General features: G+C 50.1%; 1 protein-coding gene across 22 annotated transcripts in view; it reads left to right on the forward strand.

The window, feature by feature from the left end:
- CACNA1G (calcium voltage-gated channel subunit alpha1 G) overlaps positions 1–22,519 on the forward strand; it is a 148,032-nt gene that overhangs the window by 29,214 nt on the left and 96,299 nt on the right. For all 22 annotated transcript variants that reach the window (XM_036394483.2, XM_036394482.1, XM_054516868.1 and 19 more), the window contains exons 2-3: positions 16,143–16,254; positions 16,753–16,886. In XM_036394483.2, coding sequence (XP_036250376.1) covers positions 16,143–16,254; positions 16,753–16,886 — 246 coding nt within the window. The remainder of the gene's footprint in view (positions 1–16,142; positions 16,255–16,752; positions 16,887–22,519) is intronic.

Genomic DNA, 22,519 nt, shown 5'->3' on the forward strand with positions numbered 1-22,519 from the left:
GAAATTATAATTTAATTATGTGTGTACAACACCAACTCATTCTTTGTGATCAAGGTCTTGTCTGATGAGTGAGAATTGTAATAAATATTTCCTGTGACCAAGGGCTGATGCAGGGCCCCAGCACCTGCATCTTCTTCTCTGCATGCCACAGCTTGCTTTATTTTCATTCTGTCCTCCTGCTAAATCACCTCGCTCTGAAGAGGGATAGCTGGGCTGGTCATGTCCAGAACTGTCAGGTGCTCCTGAGACTCCTCCATCCCAAATCTGCATTGCCTCAGGATGGAGCTCATAGCGTGACAGGCAGGGCTTAAGCAAGAATCTGGCTCCTCTGGTCATTGCTGGTGCTGGCAGATTGCTGCCTGATTGCCCCTGCCAGAGCCCTGGGGACCCATGATGCAGGAATATTTTCCCTCAGCAGGAGCAAGGCATTGGGCACCCAGCAGCACTGGCATGGAAAAGGCACCCAGGCTTTGGCATTTTGCTTTCTACTTGCTGTCTGATGGCCCCGTGCCTGATTTTTTGCTGCCTCCCCATTTTGTTGAGTCTGGACACGATCCTTTGTCCTGCAGGACCGTGGGCATTGCCAGCAGGGCTCCCTGGCTCTCTTGGTGCTCAGTGGGAAGCAACTCCACTTGCAGGTGGCTACTCTTGTGGGAAACCCACCTGCCTTTGCTTTCTTGTAATTTAGAGATATCTCCTGCTCAGAGTGCCTGAAATGCACCTCCTGGCCTGCTGGCACTGAGGGCAGGAGGAACTGTGGCTGTGACCCAGATGAGATGGGAAAGACCAGATCAGGGGAAAACTAATTAGGACATACAGAAGTCCCCTTGATCGGGACAGTAACCTCTAATCCAGCTCAGTTCTCCTTATTTACAGTTGCCGAGAGGGAAGGCAGGAGAAAAGCAGCCTGGCAAGATACACAGAGCTGATCTCCTTCCCCCCAGCTGCTTTGCTCTCACTAATGTATTTGCTGGCAGTGCTTGCTGTCCCCAGAGCATTTTGAGCTTGGTCAGAACAACTGTTCACAGCCAAAACAGAAGTGTCAGAGCAGGCACAGGACTGGGAATGGCTGGGAGTTGATTGGAGCCCCCAGCACCTCAATACAGGAAGCCTGTGGGGAAATGAAGTGCTGAGCCCTTCTGTGTCCCCTCCTCAGCTAGCAAAGATGGAGATGGAGCAGGGAAAACTTGTAGCCCCTGACTGCAGCAGGGTCCCTCAGCACCTACAGGGTGTTTCTGCTGCGGGAAGGGACTGGGCACTGGAGCAGTTCTCCCGGGCCATACTGCTTGAAAGTACTCCTTGAGAAGCCCCAGGGCTGCTTTTCTCTAGCTCAGGACTCAGTAAGATGAGTAGAGACATCTGAGAGCGCTGCCCTGTACCGGGACACGATGAAGGACAGAGTCCTGAGGGAATCGATTTGGTTGCACTTTGCAGTGTTGCAGAGGAGATCAAAATCTCCTCTAAAATCTCCTACACTGTAAAATGAGGCATTTGATACCCCAGGCTGCAAGCACATGCTTCTCTCCTGAGCTTCTCCGGACCTGAGCTGTGCTGGGACAGTGGCATTCCAGTGCCTGCTGTGGAATATTCCAGTATTTTTAGTATGGCCTGGTGCGGTCACTGCGCTTGTTACAGGCAAAAGCAATGAGAATTTTATGAGGTATAAATGCATTGTGCCTGAAAGCATCCATGTCCTGCTCAGCTCCATACATGCACATACTTCTTCTGCACATCCTGTCCTCAGCCAAAATATCTTGTCTCCTTGCAGGCTCAGAGGGAAGATAAATATTAGCACTTCGAGATGCTCTGATCTGAGTGTCAGTCTGTGTTGCTGTTGTTGTGGTTAAAAAACACTTTTTCTGGCTGCAAAATTCATCAGGGTCCAGTCTCCAGGGTTCAGAGGGAAACCGGAGCAGCTGTTAATGAGGGAGCAGTAATATCTAGAGCTCATTTCAAAGCAATAATGGGATTAGAAAGGAGACAAACATACGTTGGTCCTGTGCTTGATGGTTTTATTTTCAGCTTTTTTGTTGCTTTTCACTTTATTGGTTGGAACATCCATTTTGCATTAGACAGCAGATGATGAGATCACACGGGATCACAGAGAGGTACCAGCAATGGGCTGAGATGGGGAAGTTTGAGCTTTCTTGGCCATTTCAGAGAGTTTTCACCACACAGAGCAGGAGTTAGAAGTGCACAGGGAGCAGGAGCGGACAATGAGGCTGTGATAGAGAGGGAGACAGGACAGCGAAGGGCAGGAGCTGGAGACTGCAGCCCCTTTAGTGAGGTTTGTAATATCTTATTAATGGAAGAGAAACTGCAATTTTTATTTTGTGGAAATTCTTTTCTTCCACATTAAATTTTAAAGCACTTGCTCCCATTATAGTGTCCTGCCAGATCATGCTGCTGGCTGGGAGGAGCTGCCCTTTGAAAGGTTTTGGGAGAGCCCACGTTTGTATCCAGGCTGGGGGAGCAGGGCAGGGGTGCAGGGTCCTTCCCTGGGGTTGTCACCCCAAACCCAACCCTCCTGTCACACCTGCTGGGCATCACCCAGAGTCTGGGGTGGGGGTGTGAAAGGTGCCAGGGGTGGGCTGTAGTGAGCTGCATGCCCTTGGTAGGTGCAGGGGCTCAAGGAGGGCTTGCCTACACCCAGAGCTCTTTTTAATTAACTCCATGTGCAGGGACATGTGGATCCTGGAACAGGAACAAGGCACCCTTATTCCCCAGTAAGCTTGTCTGCACATGGAGTAAATCAATAGCAGCTCATCAGGAGCTGTGTGCTGGCTGGAGATGCCGCCTAAGGATGAGTCACATGCAGAGAAGGGGGCAATATAAAAAGAAAAGGGAAAAGAAATCTGAGGTTTGAGTCCAGACCTGGACTTAGGAATGCCCATTGTGTTGCTGGTGTGCCAAACCAAAGGGCTAGCTTTGTACTGTGTTCTCTCCCCTGCCTGCTAATCCTTGTGGGTGGTTGGAACAGAATTTTTCACCTTGATCCCATGATTATATGCTGGGCTGTGAGTGCCTGAATATGAGGACACTTTGTGACTTTTAGCTGGCTATGGGTTAGTCCCACTGAGCTCCAAAGCAAGTGGTGCTGGCCTTGGGCTCCCAGTGAGAAGGCAATTGAATGGGCTGGGACTGAACAGCTCCAAGGATATTTTGAAATGCCGTAGGTCGTCCCTGTTGCTTTTCCTAAGCCAAAGTGAGTGAGGCTCGGATGATGTGCCGGAGATTGGGAACCTGGGGAGTTGTGTACATTTTTCATGAAGCTTTTTAGGAGATAAAAAGCATTAGAAATCATTTGGTTTAAGGTTCCTGAAGTGACCAAATGCCTTGAGTGAGGCTTATCCAGAGCAGCCTGAGGCTGTTCCAGGACACAGCAGTGTGCAGGGCAAGATCCAGCTGCAGAAGTAGGGTCTAGTAAAGGTTTTGGAAAGGAAAGAATGAATTGCTTCTTACTGGGGGCTGAGTGCCAATTATGTTTCTCACCTCTGTCCCAGCCCAGCAGTTGCTGATGGTGAGGGTCAGGACATCTGCACCAAAGGTGCTCAGTCCCCCTTGGCAGGATAAAGATCCCCAAAGTGACAATTTCCACCCAAATGTTCTCAAACCAATCTTGCTCCCAGTTTTCTCAGTAAAGATGAGCTCTGCAAGGGATGTGGAAATGGAGCCTTTGCAGCTGTCAGGGTCTCTCTGCCTGATTTCTCTCCAACATCAAGAAGCTCCCAGGGTAGTGGGCACCCAGAAGGTGCCAGGGCTTATTCTGCAGGAATGAATGAATAGAACAAATCCATTTCAAATGCCAGGTTTTGACAGAGGTGACAGGCTTTAGGAGGTGGCAGTAGCTCAGTCCCTGCTCTCCCTTTGTAGAGGTTTGACTCTCACACCACACTGTAGAGGTTTGACTCTCACACACACTGGGCTGCCAGCACAGGAGGAGCCATTGGGATTGGAGCTGGTCCCTGGCTGCTGCCAGAGCCCTTTCAAGACATTACAGATCATGTGCCATCCTCTCACTGAGCTCCCTGGCTATTGTTAGCTGCTGTTGAAACCTGACACTAATCAAAGAGGGTATTTTGTGTTTAATAAATTCCTGCTTGAGTCATGCCAGCAGGAGGGCACTGGCCAGATACCTGCCAGTGTCACTGCAGGGTGGCAGCACTGGTATAGTTCTCTCTTAGAGTCTCCTGCACCCCTCAGCCCTGTGGGTGCTACCCCACAGGGGTGCATATCCCTGCACCATGGCAAGCTTGTCTACCTGATCCTTGGAAAGAAAAGTCCCCTCCCTGTGGTAGCAGCACCTTGGAATACCCGGAGGGATCTTCAAATGCTGGGAGCAGGCTGAGCATCCCTAGTGCCATGTCCCATCTTGCCCCCTTTCCTGCCACCCCAGGCAGCCAGCCCTGTGCTCACCCTGCTCCCTGTCTGTCCCCACTTCCCATCTTTGCAAGGACACACCAACGTGCTGTCAGGAAGCTGAAAGCATCAAACTGCTGCAAGGCCCCAAACCCCCAGGAAGCTCTGGAGCACTGCCTGCGTCTTGAGTGCTGGGAAGGGGGGAAGCTGCCCCCACTGCCAGCCAGGCTTCATCCTTCTCCTTCGCTTTCCTTGCCTGGAGGGGAGGCTGGACTGGTCTGCTTCCCCTGGGAATACCAGAATCCCACTTGGACCACCACTAGCAGCAAGCAGGTTGCTGGGAGGGAATTGCAGGAGTAGAGGACATGGCTGACTCTGTTCCCCTCTCTAGCAGCTGTCCTTGCTTGGGCAGAGGAAACCAGGGGCAGTGCCTTTCCTGCAAGCAGATTCCATAGGATGTACCTTAACTTTTGCAAAATAGCTGCTTTTGTAATCTTTTCTAAGACTTCAGATATTTCATCTAACATCCATCATGCAAACCCTGCAGGGGAGCCTCTGTTTCTTTTTGTACACCTTCCCTCCACATTTACTTTTGGTTTTTGGGCAATGGGGTGTGGCATGTATAGTACATCACATCTGAGTGTAGGCCAAGGTTTGGGGTGGAGCATGTGGGGTGAATCCTGCTTTTAAGCTGGTCTTGCCCTATTTGCCTTGGCTACAGCTGTGTGAGTGTGCGAGACTGGGGGGTGTTTTGGGGTGGCATTCCCTGTGTCCACACAAGTGCTACAGCAGAGCTTGGCTCCCGTACTGAGCACCATCCCAACCTTATTCTCCTGCTTCTTCCTTCCTCTACCACCTCCCTCCTTCTTCTCTGCAAGCAAGATGCTAATCCATGAGTTCCTGCCATGGATTTGCCTGCAGTTAGACCAAACACCCAACTCTGCTGAGCCCCTGCTCCAGCTCCTGCTGCCCAGAGTGGCTCAGCCTGGGGAGAGCAGCTTCCTGCTCCTGGTCATTCCACATAAGCTTGGGATGGATTTTAGTCACTGTGGGATTTTGACATGCTGTCAGGATTTTTCCGTTCCTGCAGACAAGTGTTCCTTGTAGACACCTCAAAAACTGAGTCAGGTGCACCAGCCTCTCCCAGTGAAGTCATGGACTGGCTGCAGCCTCTTCTATGCAGGGAAAAAGGCAGGGATTGTGGGCTGGGGTAGCCTTCACCTCCACTTCCCCACCTGCAGAATTCCCTCCTTGCTGCTCATCTCCATTGTGAAAGCTCTGTGTTGCTTTCACTGGAAACAGCTATTTTTCTTATTTTTATTGATCGTAGACTTCAAAACCCAAAGGGTGTAAGATGGTTCCAGTCTAATTAGTATTTAACCTGCAACAAAATATTGTATTTTACATTGATTTTTTTTTTTTTTAGAAAGGAAACATTGGTTCAGTTTCTAAATGAAACACTTTAGCAGGCCATTTGGAAAATCATCATCATGTTCAGACTTTGTAAACATAATTTCTTCAATATTCTTTTTCCCGCAACTTGCAGCCAGGTAAGAAAACATACACAAAAATTAGTGGGTGGTTTGAGTCGCCCCAAAGCTGTATTTCTCCGGCAACACTCTGAATGGAAAGTTGTACCCGGCACTGGCTAATGCCAACCAGTAAGTAAGAAGGGCTTGGTTCTCCCCTGGTCATGCACAGCTCCCAGAGCAAGGTTTCCTCAAAGGAAGCTCTCCCTCAGTGACCCTTCCAATCACAGCAAGTCAGGCCTTGCCCTCAGAAACTCCTGGGGACCCCCCAGGCCAGTGTCCCCAGGTGAGGGCTGCAGTGAAGGGGAAAGGAGAAGGTGTGGGGACATGGGGACATGGGGTCTGTGTCCCCCAGCTCTGCTTTAAGCCATTTGGACCCTTCAGAAGTGATAAGGGGCCCTCCATCCCTTCTGCCCTGGCTTGTTCCATAGGCTTAAAATGATTCTGGGTTTGTCCTTGGATTTGTCCTCTGAGCTTTTTGTAAGGCTTGGCCAGGTTTCCTTAGGTACTTTGAGCTTGTACCCTTTTGCATCAAAATACTGTGCTGGGGACATGGAGGGCACAGCTGCAGCAGATGTGGCCAAGAGCTGGATGCTTTTGGCTCCTCTTGGAGCCACTGCAGCCAGGGCTCTGCCTGTCTGTCTCTTGTCTCACTTTTTCCTTCCCGAAGCCAATTTGGGGAGTGCAAATGGACAAACCCCAAACCCTGAGCTTCTCTAAGGGTCTTGGAAGATGTTTGCCTCAGTGCAGTGGACACATTTCTCTGCTTGGTGAAAGAGGGTGGGTAGAAGGTGCTGTGGAATGTCCTCATTCCTATTTGCCTTTTGGGACTTCTTCGTGATGACTCTGTGGGTCTGGGAGTGTGGGATTTTCTGGTGAGGGCTGTGCTGTGCTTCAGATGCTCTGCCTCTCTAGGAGAGTTCCCTCCCAGGATCCTGCCCTGTGCCATGATTTCCCTGTCTGTCACAGTCTGCACATGAGCATCCCTTGCCCAGTGTCTCTGGATGAATGGGAATGGGCTGAGTGGAAGGCCAGGGCAGGGTAGAAACAGGTCATATGTCTGGGATGGAAATGGGATTGTTTGTTTAGCTTGCTCACCAAGAGCTCTTCCTCTGAAGTTTCCCCTGGCCCTCAGTCAGCAGAGGGAATTCCCTTTCCCTCTGCCCAAGATCCAGCTGGGATTGCTGCAGGAAACATGCAGACTAGCTGTAATTGCTGTCTCTCCCCATGTTCACCAGGTTTTGTGGTCCTCACTCGGTGCCATCCTGCCTTCCACTTGTCTGGGTGATTAGGGATGTGCTGGATTAATCAGCAGAGGTGGTGGTGATCCTGCAGACCTGTCCCATCTCCTGCACTGCCCCAATGACATTCTCTGCCCTGGATGAATCTTTCATGCACTTACTTTGTGTATATTTAATAGGCTTGGATTTGGTTTCAGTTCATGTGGGAGTTTGGGGGCTCAGAGGGCTGTATCCTCCAGTGGGATGTGGCTGGGGCGGAAGACTGGTCCCCAGGGGAAAGGTCTGTGGAGGGAGGCAGAGAGCCTGTTTCACCTGTGACAGGCAGGGTGCTAATCTTCACAGGGAATACTTTGGCTTCACAAGGAATATTTTGGCTCTGCAGGTGTGGGCACAGAGTTTTCCTGGCCAAAGAGGGCTAACCCAGTGTTGGTGGGAGCAGACAGTGAGCTTGTCAGGGATGGTAAGGGCAGAGGAGCTGCCAGGACAATTAGCACAGGCTTGTTCTCCCCAGAACGTCCCTGGGATGTAATCAGCCCATCAGTTCTCTGGCTTTATTAATACATTGATATTTGGAGGCCTTGGCTCTGTGCAGTGTGGTGCCTGCCAGCCAAGCCTCTGCGGGAAGTGGGGGTTCGAGGTGGCATGTCTCTGGGCATGGCAATGCCTCATTTTGGAACTCTTTCAGGCTTCTTCCTTGGGGACTGATGGCAGAGGAGGAGGAGGGGGAGGAGGAGGAGGAGAGACATTCCCTCCATCTGTGCACTGCCCTAGGAAGGGATTTAAATCACAGGTTTGCAAAAAAGAGGAAATGTGCCTGATTTTCCCAGGCTTTGAAGCCTGCAGAAGTCTCCTGACAATGATCCCCTTCCAGCTTCAGGCAGGTCTGGCTCAGAGGGGATCTTCCCTGGCCATGGAGCCAGGCACTGTCAGCTAGGGCCTCCATCCTGGGGCTGGGCAGCAGCAAGGATCAGGCTGTGCTCCTGCAGCTCCCAGTGAGTGCAGGAAGGAGAGTTTCTGTTCCCAGGGTCGGTACCCTGGATCTCCTCTACCCTCTGTGCCAGCAGCAGAGAGTGAGAGATGCTCTTGAAGGAAATACATCAATATTAAAATATAAATAATAAACATAGATTAGAAATTCATATATATATATATATATATATATATATATATATATATATATATATATATATATATATATATATGCATGCTTAGGACTAGTTTTGTCCTCATCCATCTTTCCATGAGTCTGGGAACTCCTCTTCCCTGTCCTGTCATTCTTTCCCCCTCCAGTGTGAACTTGTCTGATGACCACAACCTCCTTGGCGTGGCAGCCCTGATGCCACATGTGTGGCCATGCAGAGCCATCCCTTCAATTCCTTCATTTCACTACTGTTACATAAATCTGCTTTTATACTGAACTTGTGGACGTCACTGGAGCTCTGTCCATACCCATAACATCACTGTTTCCATGGGAACCAGCATACTTCCAAGGGGGAAAAAGTAGAAGGAGACTAAAAAAGGACAAAGAAGGAACAAAATAAGACGAATATGTGACATATCCCAACTATGTGTCGGTGTAGGATGTTACAAAGATTTCACTGCAACTTGTTTAGGCAGCCTTGCATAACAGTTTTTGTCTTGAGTGTAGCAGCAAGCAGAGTCACGGATGGCAGAAACTTAATAGTATCCCAAATTTCCGGGGTCCCTTAGTGAGGAAGAGCTGTCTCTGGCAGCTCTGCATAAGGTGCTGCTCTGTGTAAGCAGCAGGGGAAGATGCATCTGTGTGTAAGCAGCAGGGGACGTGCTGCAGCATTTCCCTGGGTTTCCATGGGTTTTCCTCTCTCCTGGAGTGTGGCTGGGGCTGTGCATTGTGAGGAGGTGGCACTGCTGGGTGTTGTGGATGTGTCTTGGCACCACTGAACTTTAAGGGCAGGTGCTATTAAGGGACATTTACAGTGAGTGAGTTTAAATATATTTATCTGGGGGTTTAGTGTCCCTCCACTGTGCACTTCATAAGGCATGGTGGGAGAAAAGGTCTTAAATAAGTTATTGAGCCTCAGTAATGGCTTTGGCTTATTGAGAGTATTTTAACTGGTAGCCCCTGACTCCCTGTGGAAGACCTGGCCATTAGGAAGGATTTTACTGTTCATGACAACATCTTTGTTAATGGCATGTGTGAGTTATTGGGAGGGAACCCATCCCCTGGCTCTGTCACAGGAGGTGACGGCTGGTGCAGAGGCTGAGCTGGGAGCTGGGAGGGACGGGTCTGGGTAGAGGATGGGGACATGCTCCCACCTCTGCAGCCCCATTCTGGTGGGATGAATGGGAGGAGTGCCTGTCCCTGAGCCACACAAATGTTAGCTGAAGGTGCCAAACTGTTGGGAGAGGGAGTTTGGGGGGAAGTTGAAGCTTCTGTGGAGCTTGATTTGGGCAAGCAAGGCTTCACCTTCTTCTCTTCTGACCTTCTCTCCAGGAGATGCAGGGTAGTGGGAGTTGGATGGTGGCTTTGGCTGGTGAAAGAGCTGGTGAACTCCATGGGACTTCCACCTGACCCATCCACTGAACCAGGGCTGGGGCCATGCACTGACCCTTTGCACCACTTCATTTTGGGCTGTTTTGGTCACTGCTCTTGGTGCTGAGGTAGGCATGAGGAGGAAGAAAGGACTGGGATGAGAAGCCAAAATAAATTTAGCCTAAAGTGCTCCTGCTTGACATATATGATATGATATGATATGATATGATATGATATGATATGATATGATATGATATTATTTTACTAAAGCACCCATCCTTGCAGATGCTGGTCCCAGAGCCAGGCTGCCAGCAGCTGAGCCCTCCCAGCTCAGGAGTTAATTGCAACCGGCATGTAGGGCTTTTCTTAAAAGCTCCAGCTCCTGAAATTTGGCGATTATGCAAGTCACTCAGCTTGCAGGATTTTTTTATCTTCTTTTTTTTTTTTTTTTTTCTCTCTTTAAGCAATAAGATTTTAAACCCTTCTAGTTGCTGGAAAAAAAGCCCTTAGAGTAGAAATCTAAAAGGTTACCAGGAAACAATACCGAAACTGTAAGACAAATAAGAACCTCATCAGGGTTTCAATTTTATTTCTTTTTTTTTTTACCAAACAACCTTTTCTATCACTCCCCATCCCCCCTAAATATGGCATCATTCTTTGCCTCATCACTCGGGTGGCTGAGCAGGGCTCCTCCATACTGCTGAGCAAATCCTACCTCTTCCTTCAGAGGTGGCTACATCTCACAGGCACAGGAGAGCATCTCTGCCTGCAGCTGACAGTGCTGATTCTAAGTCCTTGGGAGAAGAATGATAAGATGATTGCTCCCTGAAATCCCCCTTTTCCTCCACTTTTGGGCTTTACAGTCCCTTTTATGTGTCATGGAGCCACTGGGGACTCTGTAGACTCACCAGGATGGGAGCAGAGTGCTGCCTTTCATGGCAGAGGGAAGCAGCCAGCAGTGCATCCCTTTGAACATCTGCAAGCTGAAATGAATTAGAGATGACATTTCCAAAAACACTGCCATGAATAATCACCCTGTTTTGGTTTCCCAGGTTTAATTGTGAGGCTGCATGAATTAAAAAAACCTCCTGTGTCTGTCTACATGGGAGGGAAAAGGTTCTGAAGAGCTGCAGAGCAGTGATGAGGCAGGGATGCTCCTGCCTAGCTTTTTCCCAGCTCAGAGACTGTGGATGGGGATATGCCAGGCTCAGTGGGGTCATGCCAGCTCCTGGCAGTGTGTCCTCAGCCTGCCAGCTGCAGTGACCTGGGATGAGAACACTCTCTAAGCAGTGAATTCAAGCAGTGCTTGAATTTTTAAACCCCTTTGTGCAGCCCCACTGGAGGAGCCTCATAGCTTTGCTTTCCAGGAATGCCCTGGCAATGGGACTTGCCTGGCACAAATCCCTGCAGACCGCAGGGCAGGAGGCAAGTGCTCCATCACATGTGTGCCATGAGCATGCCAGGGCTGCCGTGCCTGCAGTGGCTTTTCCATCCTGCCAGGGAAAAGCAGGCCTACTGCTGCTGTGGTGCTGTGATGCTGCAGGAAAGGCTGTAAACCCTGCAGCATCTTCCCTGCTTCAGCCTGAGCTTGTGTCCCTCAGAGGGACAGGTGGGAGCAGGCCTGGAAAAGCATCTGGGAGGGCAAAGCTGTAGGTTGGAGACCACGTTACAATGACACTGGGGGCAGATCCTTTCCAGTGCTTGGCTGCAGGTCAGGGAAGTGGATTCACTGGGTAGAGATATTTCAAGAGCACTCTGGCATTGCTGCGTCCACAGAGGTGGAAATACTTCCTGCAAATGCTAAAAGCAAAATACAGAGGCTGGACTTGCTTTGGAAGGAATGTGGTAGGAAAAAAAAAATCTAATTAAATGTCCAGGGCTGTGATGGGAATCCTATAACCTTTAACTGGGCATGACATGAAGAGCCTTTTCCTGTTGGCTTGGTGCAGTGAGAGGCAAAGCTAGGAAGGGGTTATTATTTCCATCTGTGAGGCAGATTAATTCTGAGAACTTTTAACTTCCCTTGCAAATGGCCTAAATTAATGTTTTAGGATTTTAGTCCCTGCCTTCTCCCACCCCCGCAAAGGCCAGGCCCTGGAAGTACCATTATGCTTCTGTCAAAGGGGCTATTTCTGGAATTGATGATATGAATGAAGCCTAAAACTCCACTCTCATTAACGTCTGCAGCTTATCCCGGTATCACTCCTAAGCTGGTGGGACTTGGTGACACTGCAGGGGAAGGCTGTCATTTCAACCCAATTTTCATATCACATTTGCACAAAAATTTCCAGGCCTTGCCAGCGCTTTCCACACATTTGTCAAATCCCAGCCACTGTCCCAGTGAGTGAGGGCTTCTCCTGGCACAGAAGCGATGGCTGTGGGTGCTGATGGGGGACTTGGTCCTGGATGTGATCTCTGTGTTGAAATGACGACTCCTTGCCCTAAAACAGAGAGCGAAGAGAGCCCAGTGTCACCTGCCTGGATCCAGGGGGTTTTATGCATTGCTTAATTTTGAGGTACAAACCTGCAGCCCCTGGTGCTGCAGGGCTGCCCCCTTGCCCACGGAACCCTGCTCCCATCACACTGCTTGTGCTTGGGGTGGGGGGGCGGAGGGCTGTCCCACCCCCCTTCCCAGCAATGGCAGCACATGTCCTTGGAGCTGCTACTTCGCTGGAGAGTGGGAAGAGGGGTCAGGAAGGGAGAGAGAGGGATGCAGGGAAGGAGGAGAAGGGGAATGGTGGGAGCTACCTGGGAATAGCAAAGCATCAAGGGAAGAAATAAACATTAATCCCATAGAAGAGTGTGTGTCCCTGTAGAGCGTCACTAAATGCTCCCCTTCATACTCAGCTCAGTCAGTGGCACTTCCCCAGGGAAAGGGAACCCAATCTCTGGGGCACAGAGGTGTCTGCTCTCTTCAGCCCCAAGCCAAAGAATCCACCGGGACCAGTGCAAGTGGTCCACCTCCTTGGAAAGAGTCCAGGATGCAGCTGGACAGAGCATCTCATCTGGTTTCTGCTGCCCTTGGGCAACAGATGCTGATTTAATTCACTCACTAGTGAATTTGATCCAAACTTTTGCAACCAAATCATAGCAAGCATAATGCAATATCTTTCTCTTTTAATTATATTAGGCTGGGTAGTGTTGGCTAATTGAATCTGGGACTCTTGCATCTTAATTACAAAAGGTCAGGTGCTGTGAATCGTGGGCAGGTGGCACTGGGACCACCGGTGGTGGGAAGGGGCTGAGGGCTCTTGCTCTGTGAAAGACGTCCTTTGGTAACAAGTGAGTGACTTCTGGACATTTTCCTTCTTTTTTTCTTTTGTTCTCTCTTATCTTATGAATTTTAAGTCAGATTACAACAGAATTGTTACTGCGAATTTCTGTGTGGCAGAAACAGGGTTTTTTTTTAGTTGAAAAGAACCTGTGAGGATTTTGGCTGCCTGCCTTGAGCACATTGATGGTAAAAATGTGGATTTTTAAGAATACGCTGGGATGAGCAAGTGACCCCTAAAAGTGGTGACTTCTGACACCCATTGGGTGGGGTGGATGGGGTGATCACCTGCTATGTGGTCATGAACCTCATTATTAATCCTTTTTCTTTTAAATATCAGCTCTGCTTGGTGGGAGGAGAGGGCAGGACTCTGAAGGCCAGCTCTATTCCCAGTAAATATTTACCTCATGCAGTGAGGGCTGTGGGCTCAGCATGACACTGGGTGGTGGCAACGCCACCTCTGCCCCTGCTTTCAAGTAGTCTCCTCCTCACCTGAACTGCTGGCCAGGGACCAACACTGTCTCTGATGCTCCCCCAAAGCTGCTTTGCCCCTTCCCTGCCTGCCCTGCAGCAGTGAGAGGCATTCAAAAAAGCACCTTCTGCTTTTGCTAATTGAAGAGTTTCCCTTTGTCAGCTTCTTGCTCAAAGGAGGGTCGGTACAAAGCCATAGCCAGCAGCACTTTGTGTGCCTCTGAAAATCCCATTAGCAGAAGAAAGAGCTTGAATTTTCATTCAGCTGGAAAAAAAAAAGAGAGGGAGAAAAAATATCGCCCCCCCAACCTTCTGATGTATCAGCTGCACATTAACATACTGCCCTCGGCACTGCTGGGGTGCCTGTCCTGGGAATATTTAATCAGGTGAAGTGTTATATTGGACTGAAATGTATGTGCTTCAGGGAGAAATGTGCTGATAAGTGGTCTGCAGTTAAATTTGGGGTAAAAAAATCCTCTGCCCTCAGCAAATAAACACCCCTCCCCCGCCCTGGGTCCCCCTCCCTCTCCAGCTGTTTTCCTGCCTGCAGATGTTTGTTCCTGCAAGACAAGTTGGGATGTGGGGAGGGCAACCCTGAGATGGGAGGACAGGATAGGATGGGGGGACCTTCACTGTAGCCACGGTGGGCAGCATGGGGGAGGCCATGGCTGTGCCAAGATGGGAGGTTCTGGCCCGGGGTAGCATGTCTTTGGGCAAGTAGGGGCTGCTGGCTGTACCATGGGGACCCTCTTGGGGTACAGATGTGGTGCTGGTCCCCAAATCTCCCTGCTGGCCACAGCTGGTGCCCTATGTGGGGCAGGTTGTGGCAATTTAGGGTGCTGGACTCTCCTGGCTTCCCTCCACTTGCAATCAGCCACTGGTACCAGTGCCAGCACTCTAATGAGTATTGAGGGGCATCTGAGCCATGATGCAGATTGTGGCATGGCAGGGAAGGACAGGGACTTTGGTGCCATCCTGTGCTCTTCCATTTCAGCCTTCGCTCATCCCTCTATGCCAGATATGGGGCTGTGGTGGGCTTGGCTCTGCTCAGCTGCCCTGGGTGAGCATTAGGGCTGTGCTGAGTCTTGCACAGGGAGGAGGTGAGATCAGAGTGGCTCCAAGCTGATGTCCACCATGGTTGTGTGCCCGTCTCTGCTTGCCCAGGAGTTTGTGGTCCCCAGCCAGCATCAGCAGCTGCTTACTGGGCCAAAAGCCCCCCCCAGCTGGGATGGAGTGTGTGGAGGAGATCCACATCCAGTGAAGGCTCTTGTCCACTGCCATGGAAGAATTTGAATGGATCTTTGACTGTCTGGGGACTTGTCCATCTGTCTCCGCAGGTTCTGACCCAACCAACCCAGCTGTCCTGGGACATCCTCACTTCCCTGCTGCATATCTTCACAGCCTATACAGGTGACATTCCTTCTGTCACCCCTTTGGGTCTTTTTTAATTCTTTATGTTCCCAAGGGCTTTGCAGCTCCTTGCTGGCAGAGCCCTGGACATGGCTGGTTCTGCTGGGGGATCTTCCCAGGCCCCCAAGCTCGGGATTCTCTTCAGTAGCTGCCCCTTCTTCTGGCTGCTCTCCATGCCTGCCTCCACAGGACTATATTTAGGCTAAATATCCCAGCCCATAGCCCCACCCTGACAGTTGGAATGTCTATCCCAATATCCTGTAAACATTTCTCCCGATTAAAAGATCCAGATTGTCGACAACCAAACTGTGACTCAACCCCGTGTAGTTTTCCAGGAATTCGCCCAGGATGGGTGGCGGGAGCTGCCAGCCCCAGGCCTGTGTGCCCGGTGGAGAGGCACCTGCTGATTCATCCTCACCTTCCGCTTCCCCAGGCAGATAACGCTACAGCACGGGCTCCTCAACACCACCCGCTGCTGTGTTGCAGTGAAAACTCTTGTCTGTCAAGGGCCATGCTTATTTTCCTGGAGCAGAGAAGCTGCTGCTGGCACTCAGGCAGGAGCATGGCCCTGCTGTCTGTGGGTCCTGGCAGTTGAGAGGGTGTTTTTCATGCTAGGCTGGAAGATAATCCCAGCACCACACTGAACCAGTGCCTGGATTTCCCATCTCTGTGCTCCTGGAAATGCCCCCAGAAGTATGCAGGAATTGGGTACCAGGTTTGAACCATCCCTATGGGGATGAGCTGCCGCAGCACACTCTGTTCTGCCCCAAAAGTGCATCCAACATCTGTCCCAGCAGCTCAGCTCTTTAAAAATTGCTCTGAGAGGCAGGAGGCAGGTAGGGATTGGGCTCTGCTGGCCCTCACTTAAAGGCTTTTAGGCTGTTCATTAATGGTTTTGGCAGTCTTGATTTGGATTGGGAATGAAAGTTTAAGCAGTGGCTTTGAGGAAACACCCCTGGGATAAGCTGAGACATGGTTAATAGAAATTGTAATGTTAAAGTACTTTTCTGTAAAACGCTAGGAGAGGAAATTAATGGTGTGGGGTTTTTTAGTTTTTTTCTAAAAGTTGATATTGCTCATTTAATTAAATGTTTTAATCCATCACATCAGCACTCAGCACTCTTGCCATGCAACTTCCATTTTAGAGTGGTTTTCACATCAGCTGTAGCCACTGATGGCAGCATGGCGAGAACACCTGCAGGTATCTCAACATGTAAACTCAGAGAGTGCCTAACATAGGGAAGCTGGTCTGCTCCTGGCCTTAAAGACCAGGAAAAGCTTTCCAATTCAGATGTTGCTTCTTGTGGATGCACCTCTGGGTCTGTTGCCTCCTTGACAGGAGTGTGCAGATGGTTCGAGAGGGTCAGCATGCTGGTGATTCTGCTCAACTGTGTGACGCTGGGCATGTTCCACCCCTGCGAGGATATCGCCTGCGACTCACCGCGCTGCAGGATCCTCCAGGTACAGCCCCAGAGCTGATGGAAGCTCAACAGCAGCCTCAGGTTGATGTAGAGAGGGAAGAACTGAGCTGGCTCCAGCCACGGTGGTGTGGTGTCCCAGAATGTCAGGTCCTGCCTGCACTGTCTGTCCTATGAGCATTTGGAAAATACTGGTTTTGGTGCTCGGATGAGAACACGCAGTGCCATCCGGCAAAGCCCCTGCCAGGCTGTGCCACCCCCAGCCTAGCTAAGCCTTTCTTGGAGTGCTTGGGGAAGGCCAACCATCTAGTGGTCAGTGAAAGCAGAGCCCAAAATATACTTGTCCATTATCCTGGCACTATGGGTGCTGTTGGACCATCTGGGCTGGGCCCTGGACCACAGGGCTGCTCTCCGCACAGCTTCTTCCCAGGGATTTAGCTTTTAGAGATGCAAGAGGAGACCTTGCTGGACTCGGGTTTCCAATTCCCTCCCTTGGTGCAAGTGTGCAGAAGCATCCCTCCTCCCTTCCTTTCTTTTGCAGAGCTTTGATGACTTCATCTTTGCCTTCTTTGCCGTGGAAATGATCGTCAAAATGATTGCACTGGGGATTTTTGGGAAGAAATGCTACCTGGGAGACACATGGAACCGCCTGGACTTCTTCATCGTCATTGCAGGGTAGGTCTGGGGAGGCAGGTCTCCTTCTTCCTGAGTCTCTCTGTTGTTATTTATGGCTCTGCTCAGCAAGCACTGGATTTGGGGGAGCAGCTGGTTTGTAGCAGTGAAGGCTGGGGGCTGGCTGGTGTTGATTGTTGGCGTTGTCCATCCCAGCTTCCCAGCAGGGATCACTCCTGAGCTGCAGCCGCCCCTCTGGTGCTCTCAGTAGCTTGAGGGAGAGCTGATGCTCAGTACATGGGCAGAGCGGGGCAGGGTGACAAAAGTTGGTTGTGGTGGATTTTGACCAGCCTGGGGCTCCTTTGCTGGATACTGTGCTTGGCTCTCCTCCCTCCAGCTCACCAAAGGTTTTAGTTTCCATGGTTGGAGTGGGCAGCTGGGAGTATGGAGGGCTGTGCCAGGAAGGATCATTCAATGAAACATGCATGATTTCCCTCATTATTATACTTTTTTTTTATTATACTTTTTTGAGGGAAACTGATCGAGTTTGCCTTTCTGAGTGTTTTCCTTTCAGAGGCACCTGGTTTGAATTAAAGGCTCTTCCAGCATCTGAGAGTCTCCTGGCAGAGGCTGGAAATACACATGGAAACTCCTTGGCCACTGGCCACTGAGCTGAGTTTCTTTGATACACAAATTTCTTGCTGGCCCTTGCCTCCCCTCCCTGCCCCAAGACCCCCAAGACTTTTGGGAAAACAGCTGAGTTTTGGCTCTTTTGATAGAGCTAGGGATCAAATTTACTATATTTTCTTGGAAAGAAGCAGAGACCCCTCCCAGCTTGTTTGCCTGGCATGGGTTTGGTGTCCCAAAGAAGGGGCAGCAGCCCCTTCTTGTTTGGTCCAAGAAGGGACAACACCTTAATGAGTTTTGCTTATGGTCCATTGATGGCCTCACAGGGACATGGCCCATGCCTCTGCTAGTCAGCTGGGAGAAGTAAAACAGAGGTTCCAGGTCTCTCAGTGCATCCTTGACTTGAAAAATTCATTGTTTCAGAGGTGAAAAGTTTCAGTGAGCTTCAGACCCAAGAGCTGTATTTGTCCCCATAAACCTGTCTTCTGCAGGAAGCCACAACCTCCTACTTTCCAGCCCCACCAGCTTCTGGCTCCTCAGTTTAGGAGAAGGCTCGGGGTTTCCTCCTGAAATGTCTGAGCAATGTTAGGGACAGCAGTGATGGGATGCTGGACAAGAGGGAGCCACAGGTCCAATCAGGTCTGGTAGGGTTGTAGACACCAGCAGCACATCCAAGGGCTGGAGCTTGCCAAGCCACCTTTATTTCTTCTCATTTATTATGTCTTGTAATGGAATTAATTGTGATGAAGAGCCCAACCCAAGCAAGGCCTGACATCCCATCCTGGGAAGCATGGTCACAGATGCTGGGCTCTTCCCAACTTCACTGTGCCAGCTTGCCCTCCCAGCCTGGTCCTGCCTTTACCTGTTGATCTTCCAAAACCTTTGGAGCCAGACTTATCCCTGATGTCATTCTGTGGGGACCCACCATGATGGGACCTCACTCTAGAGGGACACCAGCCGGGACCATTCTTATTCCTATGCCAAAATATCACACTTCTCTTTGCTTAAGCAAAGAAATCTCTGCATAGCTGCTGCACCTGGCCAGGTGTTTGCACATGTGAGAGTTATCTCCTTCCTGGGCAGAGCTGCATCGTGGCACAAATCCCCCCTGCAGCAGCTGCTCCCCCATCCCCATCATGCAGAGACATTTTTTTGCTGCAGAGGATTTTGCAGCATGGTAGCCTGACCCTCTCGTGCCTTCTGCCAGATCAGCTTTGCTTCTCACTAAGTGATGGCTCTTTCCTCCATGTGCATGAACTGTTCCCATCTGGGCCCCGTCAAAACCAATTCAGCTGGCAAAGGACCTAACTGGATTTAAATACAAAGCAGAGCCTCTCCTCCTCCAGCACTGACTTTGTCTGCTCCCTTTTGTGCCCTTTTGCTCTCTTCCAATCCTAGCCCATCCATCCTGGCGTGCTGCATCCTACTTGAAGCATTGCTGCAATCCTGGGGAGCCTGCTGAGGGCCAGGGAAAGCTAAAGGGGCTGCAGGAATGGGACACTGCTGAAGCAGAGAAAAAAAAAAAGGACTTAAGCCCTTAGTAGACCTAAGATACAGGTAAAAAACACTACAGTGTTTTTGCCTAAGTTCTGCAGGGTCAAATCCCAATTAGACAGAGGGAAATTCCTCAGGTAGCCCTTAGTGCAACTCTTTGGTTCCCAGATGGGGCAAACTACCCCAACGAGCACCCAGCCCATGGTGCTCACAGCAGAGCACAGGAGCAAGGGATGAGCTGAGCTCTGCATGGAGGAGTTCTGCATCTGAGCAGGTGTCAGGAAAGAAGCCAGAGCCAAACTGGGGTCCTGGAGAGTGTGTGCCAGGGCAATCCTCAAAACCCAACTGTGTTTGCTTAGATACCAAATAAAGCAAGTCATGTTTTTAATGGAGGTCTCACATAAGGGCCTCAACCAGATTCCCCAGTGAAATTCCAGGGGAGGAGACTGAAGTTTTCCTGTGGTCCTGGTGACCACAATAAAACAATTCTGTTTCTGCATTCACATTTTTTCTCTGCCCTTTAAGACAGAGACATGGGAGGAGAGAAGCAGCAGCACAGTGTGAGCTCCCCAGCACCTAGCAGGACCCTGAGCTCCAGCTCTTCTGCTTTCCTTGCCACTTCCTTTCTCATGGGCTGCAGAAAGTGATGTCAGGGGAGAAGAGAAGCAGCAAACTATATCTGTAGGGCTTTGGGTAGGGAAAGCATGTAATACTGGGACTGTACACTCCCACGGGCACGGCATCCATAGAAATCCTTCCCAGCCACCACCAGTTTAGAACAGGCTTCAACCCACACTGCTCTCCCCTGCTGCCCCCCTCCCCCCAAAAGTCCCAACTTATAGCATTTCAGCTTCCCCATTCTCTGAGAACTTTCTAGATCTGACAGGGGTTATCATTGTGGAAGAAGGCTTTTTGTGCATTTTTTCTCCAAATCTCCCTCCCTCTTGTAGTTCTGGGAGAGCCTCTTGGATGCTGTCCTTGCTCCTGCTGGCCACTTCTGTGGGATGCCATTAAGTGCTTCTCATCTCTGTTAAACTGTCCAGACCAATCTCATGAACTCATGGAGTGTAAATGACTTCTTTGTGACAATGTAATGCAATTAGTGCTAATTATAGAGTGTGTAATGTCTGCAACACATCTCTGTAATTACAGTAAAACTTGCCGGAGATGAGAATAGTGCTGTATTATCAAAACTCTGCTTAGGGAAACATGGCTTAGGCTGGAGGTTACAGAGTTGCGTGGGGAAAAAGGGAAGGGAAAAAAAGTGATGAATGGCATAATTATGTTGCATTATTTTTAGAGGAGGGCATTTGGGGAGTTTGCTTGTGAGAGAATGCTTCTTTGAAGGTTAAAAGGCATTGCAAGCAGCTCTTGCCCTCTAAAGATTATTAGATATCATTCTGACCTCTCCCAGCATAAGACACAGATGTACTGGGGATGGATGCTTGTTTGCATCCCAAAATATGCAGAAGTGGTTTTGGTTTAATGCTGACTGGGGCTTGGGCTGGGAAGCCAGAGCTGTGGGATGGAGATGTGCCCTGACTTGGTGTTTCCCTGGTCACTGCAGGACCCAGCATCTACTATCCTCTCAGCAGGGCACAGGAGCACCTTCTCTGCTCAGTCTGTGGGAAAAGGATAGCCACAGACTGAGGTCTCTCTTCTGCTCAGCTGGAGCCAGCCCTAGCCCCACACTTTGCTGCAGTCCCAGCAGCTTGCAGGAACACAGCTTGTTCTGGCTTTGTTCAGATAAGGACTTCCATGACCTCTGCATTCATGTAAATCGAAATGGACTTTAAGCCATCCTCATCAAAAAACCCCATGGTGTGATTTTGGAGTTATCCTGTGCAGGGCCAGGAGCTAGGCTTTGATCTTTGTGGTTCCCTTCCAGCTTAGGAGATTTTATGATTCTATTCTATGATTCTAACCCCAAAACAACAAAAACCCCTAATGGTTTATTGTTTTCCTGTGAGAGAGCTTTACACCAGGGGATAATTTGGAGCTGTCAGAGCTCATGGGATTCCTCTCTGCCTTCCTGTGCCCACATTCTGCTCCCCACTGAGCAGGGCTGTGCATCATCCCCTGTTTGAGCTGTGTGGGTCTGTGGTTACTCCAGGCTCAGTCAGTTGCTTGGCCAAGACTGAGGAGCCCTGTTTGTGCTTTGCTCATTGGAATGGTAACAAGCCTCTTCAAAGACTTTGTAGGAAAGTTAAACACTTCTGGAATATTTTGCTTACGATTGAAGAGGACCTGGGGCTGGAAGTGGTTGGCAGGCTGCTTAATTCAGGAACAGACACCACTCCTTTCTCTCTTTGCTTCCTGAACATTTCTAATGTTTGTTATGATATTTTTTCTCTCTCTGTGGAAGGCTGTATTAAACAGTGAGCTCCACTGAAGCCTTCATAAACAACCTTAAGGATATCTTTCTCCCTCCTGGTTTTGAGCATTGAATTGCAGGGACGAAATAGGTTGCAGGAAGCCCTGTTGTGTTCACAGGTGACAGGAGAGAAAGGGATGACACAGCCCCCACTCCATCCCTGCTCCATTTAAATATGGATGGGGTCTGAAAAACTCTTTAGCTCAGAAATTGGAAGGAGGGCTATGGTGCCAGATGGGTTTCTGCAGGGAACTGTGATCCCATAGCTGCAGCAGCCAGAGCAAGATTCCTGCTGGGTGCTCTTGGTGAAGCTTCCAGCATGTTGCCTGCATCCCACAGCGTCAGATCGCTCCACAGGCAGGCAGGGCTCCTCTGAAGGGTGTTTTAGCTGTACAAGGCTGATCAAGGGGCTGTTTCAGCTCCCTGGTTCAGACACGGGGAAGAAAGAGCTGGTGTGGGACTGCCTACAGGAGCCCCTGCTGCAGGCTCCCACTGCAAAGGCTGATTTTCCCCATATATTAGTCTTTCATCCCTTAAAAACAAAACTCACAGGGAGGCGGGATGAATGTTGCTTTTTCATTCCCTCTGCCTCTGTTGAGCTGTCTTGGCAGCACAAGAGGACGTGGCAGCAGTGCCCTCTGTGCTGCCTGGGCACGCCGAGCGAGCACCGGGCTGTAATTGCCCATGTAAGAGGCTGATTTGCACACACAATTACCCAATGTGCAGCCACTGCCACAGCCCCTCTGGGCCACAGGGAAAGCTGCACCAAACCTTCTCCCAGGAGCCTGGCCCTCTCCTGGGCTTTCCAGGATGGATATGAGTGTCCTGGAAACTGGGAGCCTCCTCCATGGCCTCACTGTGTCCTGAATAATCCCAAATTAGGTGCTTTGTGCTCTGAGCAGAAGTGAAGTGCCAGAACATCAAGCTTGTCATCATGAACCTCCAGGACTTCAATATCTGGGGCTGAGCTGTGCAATTTAATGTTTTAAGTTACTTTTGGTTGGATAAAGGGTAGCCAAGACCTGGGCACAGATGAAATCCATTGGCTGTGGATGCTCCGTGCTGCCTTCCCACAACCTTTGGAGCAAAGCATCCCGAACAAGCTGCATCCCTGACTCACAGAAACCTGCTGGGTAAAAGAAAGCACTCAGCAGTCTCCCTCGCAGCTGAGCTGACTCAAGTCCACCTGTGAAAAGCCTGG

This window comes from Molothrus ater, chromosome 19, assembly GCF_012460135.2.
Source record: "Molothrus ater isolate BHLD 08-10-18 breed brown headed cowbird chromosome 19, BPBGC_Mater_1.1, whole genome shotgun sequence".
NCBI lineage: Eukaryota > Metazoa > Chordata > Aves > Passeriformes > Icteridae > Molothrus > Molothrus ater.